A 17,740-nucleotide genomic window follows, 5' to 3' on the forward strand; every position below is an offset into this window, starting at 1 on the left:
ATTGAAGACCTAGTCAAGCAAAACCTACTTTTTATCAACAATTGTTACACTAATTGTCTAAAAAAGGGGTGATTTTAAAAATGGAGCCGCGCTTTACGAGTAAAGGAATAAAAGTTCCTGCAAATTATTATTTACTATAGCTACAGTTGTTTACATAGCAACCGGGATCGTTGACTGATCTCTTATCACGGAGGGAGCTGTAAACAAGTTTACTAGGTCAGAGTACAATGCCTATTTGAACCTAGATTTTAATACTTTTTACTTTGTTGCCGTTATTGGTGCGGAAACAATTTGTACAAACAAACATTGGGTTTACCTGTGTAGTTAAACGTAACACTAAGAAGAATTGCTCTTGGGTCGCGGAGACTTTTACAAACATCAAAACGACGGACACAAAGCACCACCAGACCCGAAACAATTATTTGTGGGTTGCACAACCAACACCCACGATCCCCTGACGCAATGAAAGCGGCGTGATCATATTCACATGTTATGCAAGTGATACATTTCAAAGCTTCTTGATCACTTGCATGACACGTGACTGTGTATACCACTTTTTGTACAGTTATAATATTAAAGTACGATTTTTATTATATTGTCATTTCATGAATAGGTGCTGTAATGGCATATAATTGAATGAAATTAACACGAAAACAGTATAAAACAAAAAGACACTACAAGTACTTTATGTTTTTTTCTTGATACAATAATAAAATGCGTCGTGTTGTTTATATGAATGACTCATACAAAACTACTGTTTATAGAGAAAAGTACTGAGTAAACAGCTTTATTATTTACTAGCTGACCCGCGCAACTTTGCTTGCGTCACATAAGAGAGAATGGGTCAAATATTTCCCCGTTTTTGTAACATTTTTTACTGGTACTCTGCTCCTATTGGTCGTAGCGTGATGATATATAGCCTATAACCTTCCTCGATAAATGGGCTATGTAACACTGAAAGAATTTTTAAATCGGATCAGTAATTTCTGAGATTAGTGCGTTCAAACAAACAAACAAACAAACAAACTCTTCAGCTTTATAATATTAGTATAGATTATAATATTAGTATAGATAGTATAGATTATACGTGTAGAATGAATATGGATTGCTCTTGTAAATAATAAGTAGTTTGTTTGTATGCCTAGTATGGATTGTATGACGTGTCACATAATATATGGCACAGGATTCAAGGCCTAACCCTTCTCTCATTTCGAGAGAAACTTGGTCTGATTGGTGGCTGTGGTCCTGATTAAATATGTTATTTTATTTCTTGTGCTTAATGACAATAGGTTAAACAAAAATTAAGAACATCCTTGGCAATAAGTTCCCTAATATTCGATTCTGATTATGAAACTTTGAATAAATAATAAAATATTTTATTGTATTTTTCTGAATCAGAACTACTAAATGGTAAGAAAATCTTTTGATAACTCAAGTGTTTATAACAAAAGCTTCAACAAAGTTACAATTCGACCTGTAATTTTTTTTATACAATAACCGCGCAATTCGATTATGGGACTGTATTTTTTTCTTTCAATAATCTCGAGAAAGATTTTTTTTTTATTTATTTAAAAAAGCTGCCTGTGCCTGCGACCACGGCCAGTGGCAGGCATCTTAGGATTAAATGCGTATTCGCGTTTATTCCCGTATTCTAATATATAAAAAAGAGCTTAAAAGTTAAGATTGAAAAAGAATATTATCGAATACTCTAACTTAACTTCAAAACCAAAACTACTAAAAACGCCTTTATAAAAGTGACGATAATTGGTACCCATACCCTGAATCATAGACTTGTAAAACCAGTTCCAGCATTAATACCGACAGTCGACGTCCTATTAACAAGCCTGGTCTAAACCGTAAAGGTCTGTGGGAACCTGCTGCCTTGCGGACTGGATTGCGGACTATTATTTTCTTTTTTATAGCAACGCGGAAGTCTATATTTATATCTGGCAACACTTTTTTTTTAAATATTATACTGTAGGTAGCTGTAATTTATAGGGAAAATACTTTTGCTTAGTCACACGCATTTATGTTGAAGTAGTAGCTAATGTTCTTTACCAGAATATAGAGGTTCGCTTAGTTGACTTTTATCGAAATTGATTTTATAGTATAGTCGTGAATGTGACAAAATATACACAGGAAGACAGGGAGGGATACTTAAGCTTAGGCATTTGTAAAATCATGATAATTGTAACCATTAAGTGTTCGATTTTGTGACTGTTTGAAGTCTAAGTCCTAAGCGCCAGAAGATCGTGAACTCAATTTCATTTATTTGTGGGATCTCCAAACAATGTTTTTTTGAAAATTTCTTGCTTCCGTGCGATTTTATTCATTTGTAATGGTGAAATTATTATTTCTAGCCTTTGTAGTCCCACTGCTGGGCAAAGGCTCACCCATAGCTTTACAATGTAGCCTGTTTCCAGCGGTCTGCATCCATTCTGTTTGGCAGAAGTTAAGTTCGCCTCTCCATCTTTTACGTAGTCTACCGGTATTGTGAGTGTGGAGTTCGTATATCAATCCCTAACATATTTATTTATATTCTTCATAACATATTTATTCTTATTATATTATATTATTTTATTCTTTAACATAACCTGAAAATGATTTAAAAAAAGGCAATATGTGTACCTAAGTCTTAACTAATTATCTAAAAATATCTCCTATCCTGTTCCTGAGTAGTTTCTTGGAAAGAGAGCCAGTTTATAAATACAGTGTTGGCGCCTATACTTAGACGTAGTTTCTTACTTTCCTACGTGAGATGTAATAACGGTTGTTATCCAAGCGAAGCAGGGTTGTACAACTAGTTTGCTACTTTGTAGAAGACCATTTAGTAAATTTTTAACCAATTACTAGGGTGAGTTTAAGATAAATTACAATAAATAGTGTTGGGAACATTTTTTAGCTGCTGAATAGAGGGTGAACTTATTACCTGTCGGTCACCTTACTAAATTCCAGGATACTTTTGTGAATATTTCAATAGAAATAAAGTTTTCAATGGTTCTGCATTGAGTAAAATGTTTATTTGTTTGTTAAAGTACCCACAAGTACAACATTATTTTGTTATCAACTATGACTTGTTTTAAATAATGCAATGAATACATGGATTTTTATTTTAAGCCTTCCATGAAATATCATTGACTATCATTAGTGTCAGCATTTGATCTAAATGAATAAATTATATTATTTGATTTTGATTTTTACCTAAATACCAGGATCCACAAAAGGGAGTTCCCTAAAATTATTATTATGTACAAATTTCCTACGAACCGAACCCGGAACCATGAGAAACTACGTCATTCAAAAAGGGCAGATATGATATAGCACAAATATCTGTTCTTAATAAAATTAAATGTCAATTTGTACGTAGACATTATAAAACGTTTAAAAAGGCACATTTCATATAAAAAGAGGTATTTGTAGTTGGAAAAATAATGTCATACGAGCATTGTATGTCAGGGCTGAATTAAAGTGTTTAATTTTGTTGCTATGCTGCAAAAAACTGGTTGTTAAGTGGGTAAATGAATATATTATATGTCTGTGACTAATTATTTATTATTTATTTATTTCTTACATCTTATAAATAACATACATATATATAAAATCACGCCCTCTTCTCATGGGGATAGGCAGAGCCCAGAAAAAGTCACATGGTACGATTCTTACAATCTCCCTTTGTTTAATTCACATCCATACATATTGTCATACAGGACCCCTAGTTACGAGTACTACGTACCGGAACTTTTTGCAAAACGTCACCGATATGATCTTATAAATAATAAATAAAATTATATCATTGGACAACTCACACACGGTCATCTGGTTCCAAACTAAGCAGAGCTTATACTATGGTAATCAGATAACTGATAAACATTAGAAGCCCTGAAAGTAAGTTATTTTTATCTCTTTTTTTTTAAGACAACTCCTGCACTAAGAATTGCTCTTGTGTCGCGGGGACTTTTACAAACATACAAACAACGGACACAAAGCACAACCAGACCCGAAACAATTATTTGTGGATCGCACAAATAATTGCTCCGTGTGGGAATCGAACCCACGACCTCCCGACGCAGTGGTATCGGCGTGGTGAATTAAACCACTGCGCCACGGAGGCAGTCAAACATACCTATATACTTCTTTTAACCTTCAAACAGAAATTTACAGCCCAGTTGTTATCGAAGATGTAGTCAGATGAGAGAAAGAGATGTCTGAAAGACACCCAAGTTTTACCTTACAATGTCAGTCCCATGTAATAGAGGGCGAGACTATTTACAATTACCGGCACCACAATTTAACGTGCCTTCCGAAATAGAGAGTAACTCGGTACGTATTATATGGTCACCCATCCATAGAGCAACCTCGGCAAGTGTAGCTTAACCTCAGAGATCGATGCGCTGTTGTTATTCAGTCATGAGCTCCTCTAATTGACGTGTAAGTGTTATTGATATTTCTTTGTAAATGCAACTGGTTGCCATCCTTGCTGCCCAGATTTCTCTATATCGTTTCCTCATTTGGTTTCTGCGAATATTTGTCAAAGCAACCGGTTGCTCGAGGTTATTTTCGTTGACGTTCATATGTAGGTCGCATACGTAACATATCGTTTTAAATGCAAGGTATTAATTACACTATAGAGCCGTATCTGTACAGCCGTGAGAGGTAAAAAGTAAGGATCTTTGAGATTTTATTAAAGTTTTATTGCTGAAGACTTTGCCTGTGTTTTGCTGCTGATGATCGTCCAGCTAAAGTAACGAAAAATATAAATTGCTAGTCAAACAGTCTTCTAAACACAAAAAAAATAATATTAATTATTTTATATCTTCAAGCATCAAGTAAATATTAAGATTTTTATATCACGTGATAATATTCACCAACGATCCTGCAATACAAGAACAATTATTGGCAAGTGATGATGTCAAACGCTCTAAGCGCAAGAAAATGTCAATACTTTTCAAAATTTGTCTTCATCTCAGCTCGAATACCGTACATATACTATATCATATCGTGAGTCTGCCTGTGTCTTTATTAAGATAATAGGTACTTACGTATTCCAAAACACAGGAAAAGGACCTCAGTATTTAAAAACGACCAACTCACGTTGAAAGTGTCAATAACTCTATTGATTTAACTATTGACAGATTCCGAATAACTGCAGAATAAAGAATTCTCATAAGAGCATATACTTGTAACGTTTCTGCGAACGAACAAAGTTCTTGGAATCGTTCATGGCGCTTGAGTATTTGCATAAAAAATCTGTGATTTGCATTCACTCTCTGTCGCGTCTGAGTTACTTGCACCTTTCGCTTGTCTAACTTTGATACAACGGATTTTGCTGTGATTATATTGAAGAGGCGGGTTTTACTATAATTATAATATTATTAAACCCATGGCCTTACCTCTTTCCCATTTTACTGTTAATGTAAGGCGGTAATAAATATATAAATAAACAAATTTTGGGGAAAACGTCTCCTCACGAAATGGGAAAGAGTATTCTGATATGGGACAGTAAAGGGTTCAATGTATTTGCCTTCGTTAATCGAAATGTTTTTTAAAGTCAAGAAAATTTAAGACAATGTTACGTGTACGGTTGGTGGTAAAAATATGTACACACATTTTTATCAATGTAAATAGTGAAATTACTACTGTATATTAAGCTCAAAGTAATTTTACGACGACTGCATATTGTTTGTTGACCAATAGTAATAATTATATTGTTATTTTCATGCAAAAGCATTTTTAAGCTTCCAAATACGAGTACAACAATTCCACGTGGCTTTATTTAATTAAATTTTAAAACAAATATAAACGTGTTTTATTTGAAGTACAGGTTCAATGAATTATAATATCACCTTGTGATTTTTATTATTTGCCTTAATTCTTATTATAAACGCGAATTCTTATTAATAATACATTATTATATTTCTATTTGCTAAGCCTAAAATATTGATTTTGTATCAGACTAAAATAAAATAATCTTAAATTCTAAATAAATAAAAATGAAAAGCCTATACATATTATGTTCGCGCATAATTTTTGAACAACTGAACCAAATTGTTTTTTTTTCTGTATACATAGTATATAATATATGTAATCGTGAAGACAAGGTTTGCATGGGATCGATGGCATCAAAATTTCCACAGGAACGAAATGATTAAATTGTACTATACCCGGACGAAGACGGCCTAGTACGATGGTGATATTTTTTTTGTATAAACCTAGAAAGTATCTAATTTCTCAAGGATATTTTTGATAGATCACATGATTTAAAAGTCAGATAATTTATTTATTTAATATTGTCACTTTTTTATATTTATTATAATGAATTGAGTCGGCTGGTCATAAAATGATTCAGTTTCATTGACCTTTGATCTGAACTTTTAATTCCAGCAATATTAAGTCATGTGACATCCTTTTTTCTCTATAAACTTAATAATTATTTATCTAGATTTTAAATGTTCATTTCGGCTGTTGGCAACTAGTACTAGTGTAAAGGTTGCTTAAACCGAATGTAGAATGAAAAAGATTTTTAGCGTCCAAATTGTATATTTTTGTTATTTCAGGTTTACAGGCACTAATTCCATGGCGCGGTGGTTAAGGTGGCCGCCACACCACTACCATTGCATTGAGGCCGAGGGCTCGATTCCCACACGGGATAAATATTTGTGCGATGCACAAATAGTTGTTTCGGGTCTGTTTTTACTCTGTATCCGTTGTTTGTAAAAGTTGCACGATTCACTTACTTGCTTAAAAACTTTTCTGCAAAAACATAATCTTAGAATCAATAAGCTTCTTAAATCTAGGTTAATTTTAACCATTTTCTAATTTAGTAAAAACTTGTTTTACTTAATTAATTAAGTAATTAAACTGGATTGTTAACATTAAAATGTATTTTTATCAAAATGTCATTTATAATATTAATAATTATCTGTGGATTGCGGAAGTATACATTAGTTTTAAAACTTTCACATCCGGTCTCTAATCGTACATCGTATCGAGTATTTCATCATCGATTTCTCAAAGATTTTTGGCGCCAAATTACCGTCTGATATTAATTTATTGGTCTAGCCGATAGCCCCCTTAATTTGTGAGTTATATTAATAATCATGTATCGGCGGTCCTGTATGACAAGATGTATGGATGTGAATGATTCAAGGAAAGTTTGTAAGGATCGGACCAAGTGGCGTTCTTTGGTCTCTGCCTACCTCTTTGGGAAAAAGAGTGATTTGATGTATGTTTGTATGCTTTGTTTCTTTCTTTGATAGTTTGAGTGAAACGTTTGGAATTATTGAGCATCTTTGATGTAATTTATTGTTCCTTAGATATGTAATCTTTGATAGGACTGTCGCCAGTCAGAGATTTACTTATATTACCTGTTAAACATACTTACATACTATATACTCCTAAATACATACTTATATAGATACGTTAACAGCCAGTCTTAGAACAAATACTCGTGCTCATCACTCAAATATTTTTTCCGGCTGGCTTTCAAACCCACCATATTATTATGCGGCGCTACGGTTATTCCGGCGAGGTGACCATTTTAACCATGGCGCCAAACGTGCAGTACCTATACAGTCAACAAGAATATTAATGTATTCAAAAGAAAACGCATTTACTCATAAAAGTGATTGTAAAACTCGTCCGGTAATAGACTGGCAACTCTGAAAGTTAACCTTTCTATTTAACCTTTGAACCCAATGTCCAACGGTTAACTCCTTACGTTTTTGCATTGCGCATAAAATTATAAGTAGAGAAATAAAATTATGATTTTATGTATGAAGTTTCGCACTTTTATGAAATACTAGCTGACCCGCGCAACTTCGCTAGCGTGACATAAGAGAGAATGCGAGCGTGATGTTATAAAGCCTATAGCCTCCCTCAATAAATTGGCTATCCTACAGTAAAATATTTTTTCAATTCACGGCAGTAGTTCCTGAGATTAGCGCGTTCAAACAAACAAAATCTTCAGCTTTATATTAGTTTAGATTTTATTGATTGTTGAAATAATAATCGTGTTAAAATTAGTATCTACAGGTATATCATTTTAGTAGCTTAACAATATAAATAGTGAGATTTTTTTTACAGATTAAAGATAACAACGTTCACTTAACCTGGGAATCGAACCTGAGACCACAGAGACCTTAGAGACTATTGTATTAACACTACAAAAACGGTAAAAATGTCGAATTAAAAAAAAACCCACAATTTTGTTCTTAAATTATGACTAGTTAAAATTCACAGCGTCACCTGCGGTTTTACATAGCAACAGTGTACAGTTACGTATACAAGTTAATATGTATTTAAGAGTTAAACTCGGTTTCTCCAATATATTATGTATTTGGAGTACTTATTAGTATGTAGACTTACATAGGCAGTAATTTTTAACTGACTTTAGAAAGACATACATACATAATATATTCAACTGCACGTTTGTCGCAGTGGTTAACGTGGTCATCTTGCCGCAATAACCGTAGCGCCGCGTGTGGTGGGTTCAAATCCCACCCGGGACAAATCTTTGGTGGATGAGCACGGTTCTGAGCTCGGTTGTTTATGTATCTATATATAAGTATGTATTTAGAAGTAAATAAATGTGTTTATCAGTTATCTGGTTACCATAAGTACAAGCTTTCCTTAGTTTGGAATCAAATGACCGTGTGTGAGTTGTACAATTATATAAATATAATAATATATGTAGAACTTGTAGCTTTTTATTTAAAATGGTAGTCTCATGTAATATTAGTAAGGCTTTGCCATATACCAGGAACGTACCTGAACTTCAGGCTACTATTGACAAATATTCTTATTTAATCTTGAAAAGACCAGTAGCACTTCGCCCTACCCAGGAATTGAACCAAAGACCTCTCGAACAGCAGTCGTATACACTACCTCTAAGACCACAAGGCAGTTAGATAACTGTTATAGTGGGATTTGAACCCACGACCTCTTTCAATGATCTTTGATTTCAAAATCCTTTACGATTTAACAATAAATTCCTAGTTATATTTTTCATCTACAATTTAATTTCAGTCTAGTCTGTTCATTTATAAAATAAATAATATTATGTTTAATATTATATCCTTCTAACGGACCATTCAAGAATACTTTCCAAAATCATGACTTGCAGTTTCAAAACCGCAAAAAAGCTTGAAGCTTGCATTGAATATCGCTTGTACTTTCGACATGTAGTAAAAAGTAATAATTTACCTTTTCAAAATGAATTTCTCATTAATTAGACATACATATAATCGCAATTTAAAATTGTGGGACCCTGCTGTCATATTTATAGATCTTTGACAGTTGTTAACAGTATTCAGAATCTTGAAAGTCTGACAACCAATCTTACCGAGGGCTATCGTGTTATAGCCTAGGTAACTGGGTTGCGGAGGTCCGATAGGTAGTCGCTCCTTGCAAAATACGGGTATTCAGCTGCATTCGGTGAGACTGGAAGCCGACTCCAACATAGTTGGAAGAAAGAGTTTAATTCAACAGTCTTTGTTTGGTACTAGGTTTTTAACTTTTCTCGTTGTCAAATATAATAATCAAATTGTATTTTTTACAAACTTTTGTTGAACTTCTAAAGTTGTTAGTTATTTAGTTTTTAAGTTCCGCCTTCAAGTTACAAACAAAAAATATGTTTATATCGTATGTAAATAAATCTACTAGTATTTTCTAATTACATTAAACAAATAAGCCATTTAAATTAAACTAATCATTCATTCATTAATTTTAATAAATTCATACTACTAGTCTAAAATTGCTTATCTATATCCTTGTAACACAGGATGCCAGCAACCTAAGGTAACCTAGACAGCTTTGAGCCTAACCACCTTTAACCGAAGGTTAACCAGAACCCGATAGGAAAAAACCATTGGTACAGTTACCAGCGAAAATATGTGTGTTCACCTCTTTATTAAATAGGCTAGTCCTGTAATATGAACAGAGTAATTATTCATAATATAGAGGAGCTCGTGGCTTAGTTAACAACAGCCGTGCGGATCGATCTCTGAGGTTAAGCTACGCTTGCCGAGGTTGTTCTGTGGATGGGTGACCATCTTATACATATCGAGTTCCTCCGTGTTTCGGAAGGCACGTTAAATTGTGGGTCCCGGCTGTCAATTTCGAAGATCTTTGACAGTCGTTAACAGTGGTCAGAAGCTTGAAAGTCTGACAACCAGTCTTACCGAGGGCTATCGTGTTATAACCCAGGTAACTGGGTTATGGAGGTACGATAGGCAGTTGCTCCATGTAAAATAATGATATTCAGCTGCACCCTGTGAGACTGGAAGCCGACTCTAACATAGTTGGAAGAAAGGGTTAAAATAAACCCTGATACTGGTCTTTAACTATTTCTAAGTCAAATATGTTAATCGAATTGTATTTTTAACAAACTTTTGTTAATATTATGACGTTGGTAGTTTTTTAGTTTGTAAGTTCCGCCTTCAAGTTACAAACAAAAAATATGTTTATATCGTATGTAAATATTACTACTTGTATTTTCTAATTACATTAAACAAATAAGACATTCAAATTAAACTAATCATTCATACATTAATTTGAATAAATTCATACTACTAGTCTAAAAACGCTTATCTATATCCTTGTAACACAGGTTGCCAGCAACCTAAGGTAACCTAGACAGCTTTGAGCTTAACCACCTTTAACCGAAGGTTAACCAGAACCCGATAGGAAAAAACCATTGGTACAGTTACCAGCGAAAATATGTGTGTTCAAATAAGCCACTTCGTTAAATAGGCTAGTCCTGTAATATGAACTTACTCACTTACTCCGTTGGCTTAACGACCCAAAATGTGTCTTGGCCTCCGACACGAGACAACACCGCTTTGCCCGATTTTTGGCCACTTCTTGCTAATCACCGGCTTGAAGCTCCCTCAGATCCGCTTCCACTACATCCTTTCAGCGGTATCTTGGGCGTCCTGTTGGTCGACTCAAGTACGCTCTTTTAACAACACGATCTTCTCGCATTCTCTCGACATGGCCGAGCCAACGGAGAAATATGAACAGAGTAATTTATTCATATACACTTAGTTTTATATTTAAATCATTAAGCATGTAAAACGAACAAAATCTTATTAAAAAACTGCTGTTATGTATTTTCGACGCCTCTCAGAACATACTGAGTCGGCTAGGTTTGGTTAGAATTATTTAGTAGGACTGAATTAGTTATAAAACTAGCATCTAGCAAATAAAATTATTTCGGTTTGATAACTTCAAAATGTTGTTACAATTTTAACCAATTAGTGATGCTATTCTGATACTAGTTGAACTACTGCTACTAACTAACTAGTTAAAATTTAATGCTACTTAGTTTGAAAATGTGAAACTTTATTCGCTATTTTTGCACATGACTGTACAATGTACGCAAATAAAACGCCAATCATCTTTGTATTTTATGTCATTGACAGCTGTCAGATTGACATTGAAAGTTATAAATAATGATATTTAGAAATCGCACTTAGATATTTATTAGACTAGTGTACGTACGTTTCTCTGTCTGTAGTTTGCGAATGTATAAGTGAATGTTTTTATCTATACTAATCTATACTAATATATAAAGCTGAAGAGTTTGTTTGTTTGTTTGATCAGTGTTAGATAGTCCATTTATCGAGGAAGGTTATAGGCTATATATCATCACGCTACGACCAAAAGGAGCAGAGTAGCAATCAAAAATATTACAAAAACGGGTAAAATTTTGACCCATTCTATCTTATGTGACACAAGCGAAGTTGGTCAGCTGGTATTATTATATTTTTTTAACTTATATTCTGTGTATATTGTCAATGTACCTATTTGTAAGTTACAGAACAAAGTTCCATGTTTAGAGGATACTAATTTATAAATGGACTTTGTGGATGGTAAAATACTCGTAGTATTTGGATTTTATTAATTATATTAGTAATTTCGAAATTGTGTAATTATTTAATTTATTTTTCTTTAAGAAACTTGTTAATAGATCGTAGTTATGTTATAACATTACGGGGTTGTAGAGCCAACAAATTACTCCGTTTATCATATAAAATGGTTAAAGTATTACTTTCAAAGAAATTATCCTTTTAGCCCCATTATAACAACAATGATTTCGTCGCAGCACTTATTTCGGAATTCCCAATCTATTTGATTGGAACTTAATTTTCGAACAATAAATTCTTTCAATACTTGCAGGATTAACAATCGATTGAGAACCAAATTCTTCGAATTAATAATTTAATAAACAATCTTATCTTGAAAGTAAAGATTGCATGGAGAGAAAGTTACCGTTGCTTTTTTTTAAAGACAACTCCCGCACTAAGAATTGCTCTTGTGTCGCGGGGACTTATAAAAACATACAAACAACGGACACAAAGTATAACCAGACCAAAAAGTATAACAGAGAGTTCCGTGTGGGAATCGAACCCACGACCGACGCAATGGCAGCGGCGTAGCGACCTAAACCACTGCGGCACGGAGGCATTTAAATTCTTCGAACAAATAATTTAATAAACAATCTTACTTGAAAGTAAAGATTACATGGAGAGAAAGTTACCGTTCGTTTCTTTGTATGTGTTCAGATAAACATCGTACAAATCGATCACTTCGGGTGAAATTAATCGAGATGACTCGAGTCTTTTTTGGAAGAACGTCGTAAGCGAAATACAAGATATTTTGACAGGAGAGACTGTATGATGTATCCTACTAATATTATAAATGCCAAAGTTTGTGACTAATTATAGATGTTTGTTACTTTTGCACGAGAAGACTACTGAACCGATTACGCTGAAATTTGGTATGTAGGTAGCTGAAGACCCAACATAACACATAGATTTTTTATTTCGGAGTTCCCGAGGCACCGGGATTAATACAAAGAGTTTCCTTGCGGTAGAAGTCGCGGGCAGCCTCTAGTGTTTTATATTTTAAACATAGATTCTTGAGTTTCGGATATATTACCTTATTATAAACACACCACACCCTACATATAATGAAATGAATTATTTGAAAAGCATTTTTTATAATGTGTAAGTATTTTGTAATGTATTGTATAATAACTTTCAATTTTGTAGTTTACGATTTTTTTTACCCTATATAATAGGCAGTTATTTAAATATGGATCTAGTTGTTTTCGCATTAAGTTCTAGCTCATTTTACGTATGCATTTCGATATAAAAGTGAAATACCTATTTTCTGTCGCTTACAACGTTCTTCCACAACAGGCTCGTGTTGGTAAAAAATGCACGGCGCCTCGCTACTCAGACGATGTATTTATGTACACGACTGTACCGGCGCCAGACGGCTTTATATTGCTTTAACTGTTACGAAAGGCTTAAGTTAAATGTTAACGCAAATTAGGGCAGACTTTTCAATCGTTAAGTTAATTGATTGTTAATTTTGCTAATAACGGCCTATTTTCTGTTGACAGCACAACGCAAAAAAGAACTATGTAACTCAAGCACGGAGACGCCCAGCTCAAATACCACTATGCGGTCACCCATCTATGGAATGACCGTGCCAACAGTTGCTTAACCCACAGATTGTTTACCGACCGGTGAGCGCAACTAGCTATGGGCGCCTCAACTTCAGTAAGTATGCAAGAACATGTGTTTTTACAATTCATAATTGTACAAGATGTTTTGCATTGAAACCGAATAACCACTTTCCTTTCAAGCAGTAAGGATAATAACGGTTACATCTTTATGTCAGACCTTGACTTAACCTTCTAAATGTGATACAATGATACAACTGTTCGCAAAACTACATAACATAACGTTACGTATTAATAAGGTATTGCAAGATATTTTTACCATGAGTAAAATGTTTATCATTAGTAAACTACTTACGATTTTACCATCTGATATTACTTTACGTTGCACATTGATTATTAATTGATAAAATACGAGATTGAACTTATAACTATTACAATTGCTACTTAATAGTAGGTAGCCCGGAGGTTGTTAACATGCCCGGTAAATAGCAAAAGGCTCGCCCCCAATAACATGGGAGTAATTGGTAATAGCGAAACGTGTGTGTATTACATCTCTGCATTCACCTTCGGGTATAACAGTCGTGGTGTTATGCATGTATTCATAAAATTTATGAGCCACAAATTCTATAATTTAAAGGTATTAATCGTAAGAAATACAACTCCAACCATCATGTCGAGTAAAACTCACGGCTCCATCGAGTAAAAGAAGTCAGTAATTTCGCTCAAAATATTACACGAACACACAACCGTTACATAAGAATTTCAAAATGAGATGTAACGATTGGTTACCAGTCTTAGATCTATGAATAAATTTATAATATTAGTATAGATTAGTTTTATGATATACTATAATAATTTATTGATAGAAATTTTGATGATTTTAATTGGTCTTGTAAAATGATTTTGGTGTGAACGAACGGCTAATATTCTATACTGATATTCTCAATGTGTTGGTTTGTTTGTCTCTCTTTCGTCAAAACGTCTGAACCGACTAGGATGAAATTTTGTATATGGATAGATTATATTTCGGAGAAGACCGAAGGGTACTGTTCCTTTTTTTTTAATCCAGGTCCCATCAGATTCGGTTCACAGTATTCTTAAGGTAGACCCTTATAGGTATTTTATTAAATTACACAAATTATATTTAGAAAAAATCAGTTTCACTTTTGATACGGTCAAACGGATTTTGATTTCAAATGATAGAAAGCTATATCTTTTCTGATTGACAGGAGTTATTTTAAGCTACTGTCTAGTTTCATCTTAATCGGTTCAGTAGTTGAGTCGCGAAAGCGTAACAGCATAATTGGGTTAAATATGTGACAGTATATTCATATGTACCACTGCACGTTTGGCGCAGGTTTACGGTCACCTCGCCGCAATAACCGTAGCGCCGCGTGTGGTGGGTTCGAATCCCACCCGGGACAAAACTTTGTGTGATGAGCTCGAGTAGGTATTTGTTGTGAGCCTGGATGTTAATGTATCTATTTGAGTATGTATTTAGAAGTATATACGTCTGTTTATCAGTTATTTGGTTGCCATAGTACAAGCTCTGCTTATTTATCCAATAATATTTATTTAATATTTATTTATTTATGTTTTCTCGTGACTGTACTTAATAACACTATCTGCCTACCTCTTTTGACATAAGAAGCGTGATACCCCTGAATAAGTACTGGTTAACCTATCAGGTTGAATTTCAACAGAAATTTTCGTAATTGTTTAATAATTGTACATATAGCCCTTGCCCAGCAGTGGGGCAGTAACGGGTTTGAAAAAATCTAAAAATAGTTCTTGATGTGTATTAGTTATTTTATCAGCTGGAATTTCGATATACATTTTCGTAATTTAAGGAATAATTGACTCAAGGCCTTACTCTTCCCTTGTTTGGGAGGAGACCCTTGTCCAGCAGTGGGAAAGTACTTGGTTAGAAAACACATGTTTTTACTAAGTATCAGTTATCTTATAAGGTAGAAATTGTACAATATTTTTGTTATCACTTTATCCATCAGATAGCTTATCCAACACTTAACTAACAGTGAAACTGGCGCTAAAACTCTTCAAAGTAAAGCTACAGGTTTACTTAGTTCTATAATTACAGCTAGCCTCTACCATAAACGGTGAGCTCTGCGCTAAAAATAGCTCATTTAACTCGTTCCTAGAACTTGTATGTACGGTTGGATGGCCAGTTTAAAACTTTGTAGTATGAGTTAACTTGTAAAGTTAACATTAAAGTGGGAAAAAGTTAAAATTAATAACTAAATATAACTTTTATGTCGAGTATTTTATCATTATATATGGTAATAAAATAAATTCAACATATTCAGGTCCTACTGTTGGGCAAAGGTCCCCTCTCGTAATGAGGGAGAGGTTAGGTCTTGAGTCCACCACGCTGGTCAAGTGCGGGTTAGGATTGTACATGTTTAATATGTATAAAAACGTATACCTAATTATGTATAAAAAGTTTTTGTTTAAACCAGCTCTTAAGGGGAATAAACAAACAAAACACATACTTATATACTTCTAAATACATACCTAAATAAATAATTTACAACCAGGCTCAGAACAGATACTCGTGCACCCAAATATTTACCATATTTTATTTACATATAGGTATTATAAGGAGATTTTAGAAGTCTCAAATATATTCTAATTTACATATAAAATAATCCAATATCTAAATTAGTTTGATTACTTAACCCTAGATTACCTATCAGACCTACATATTGACTAAAATCAATTATGCAAGTTGGTATCACGATTACCTAATTTACCAAATCTGCTAAACAGTTACGCAGTGCAACTGTATCAAATATGTATGTATATAAATAAATAAAGATTATATATAGACAAAACCAAATATAGACATGATTATATTATATAAAAAAAATTAAACTTGAATATCAAAATTTACGTGACGGTTCAACGAACTCAAAATATGAAAAAAAACTTTATTAATAATACTACAAAAAAACTGAAAAGCTCTTTTTAATTAAGTTATAATCAAATATTTTTCTAATGGAATACAAAATACACTCAAATATTAATCAAAGTTACTAATAATTAATTAGTAATAACCTTTCAATGTTTTTAATTATGATTTCATTCCAGTAAATTTTACCCATAGTTCGGAAAAGTCATTAGACACTTAAAACTAACCACATAGTAACTTTTTCGTTAACTTTAAAAACTAGGATCCCGATTTATTTTGATCTTAACAAACAATTTTCAAAATAAATCGGGGTCCTTCTGAACGGGGGCCTCGGAGATCGGGGTACTCGGAGAATAACCCAAAATTTCATGTCAAAAATAAAAAATATGTACTTACACATGTTCCTCGCTACACTAAACGTACTATACACATATAATCACTGTACACCTGTATGTTTGTCCGTCACAACACGGTAACACACCAGACGGGCCCGCGACACTGCACTACTGTCACTTGTGTGTTGTACAATCCAGTCTAGTGATGGCCGATGGACTGTCGAGTCCTTGAAGAAAATATGATTCTTTTTGGAATTTGTGAGATTTTATTTGAAGGTCTGCCGTTTTTTTCAGTTTGTGTAGTGTCATCTCTATCGGTGTATAAATAGCAGATAGTTAAATAATTCTCCGAAATAAATGGGCTTCATTTTGATCTCTTGTTTTTCATCCTATTGCTTAAATTGTCAACTTTGACTGTTCTTGAAGAAAATATAAAAATATTTCTTTTTGGATAATTGTGAGATTGTTTTTAAGGTCTGCTGTTTTTTCCAGTTTGTGCTGTGTCATCTCCATTGGTGTATAAATGGAAGGTAGACAAATATTTTTCCGTAATGAATGGACTTCATTTTGATCTTAATTTAATCGATAAATAAATGCTGTTAAAGTTCTTGATCCTATTGCTTATATTTTCAATCTAGTGACAGAGTTGCTGAATCTAATGTCAAAATTGTTAACTTCATGTCATATAATATGTTAAAATTATTTTACATGGTGTAATAACAAATTTACCAAAACACAATACAGGTCTATGACCTTTGATAATCCTTTTATTTAAATTTACAAATTACACACACACAAAAATTTCTTACTGCGTTGGTCATTTATCGGCCAGTGAGTGCAATTACAAGCGCAAAAAACTACAAAACTTTCTTTTGATAATCAATGATTGAACATCCCCAATAGACCAATACATAAAAACAGCATAACAAAAACTACCACATGAGTTGATCCTTCATTTAATGCTTGTAACAATTACAAAACACATCACAATTGTTTTCAAAACAA

General features: G+C 33.4%; 1 protein-coding gene across 1 annotated transcript in view; it reads right to left on the reverse strand.

Moving 5' to 3' along the window:
• The window catches only part of LOC142983791 (facilitated trehalose transporter Tret1-2 homolog), a 73,419-nt gene extending 56,478 nt beyond the window's left edge, over positions 1-16,941 (reverse strand). The window contains exon 1 of the mRNA XM_076130849.1: positions 16,797-16,941. Coding sequence (XP_075986964.1) covers positions 16,797-16,800 — 4 coding nt within the window. The 5' untranslated portion in view covers positions 16,801-16,941. The remainder of the gene's footprint in view (positions 1-16,796) is intronic.
• Between the last annotated feature and the right edge of the window lie 799 nt (positions 16,942-17,740).

This window comes from Anticarsia gemmatalis, chromosome 25 (assembly GCF_050436995.1).
Source record: "Anticarsia gemmatalis isolate Benzon Research Colony breed Stoneville strain chromosome 25, ilAntGemm2 primary, whole genome shotgun sequence".
NCBI classification, from domain to species: Eukaryota; Metazoa; Arthropoda; class Insecta; order Lepidoptera; family Erebidae; genus Anticarsia; species Anticarsia gemmatalis.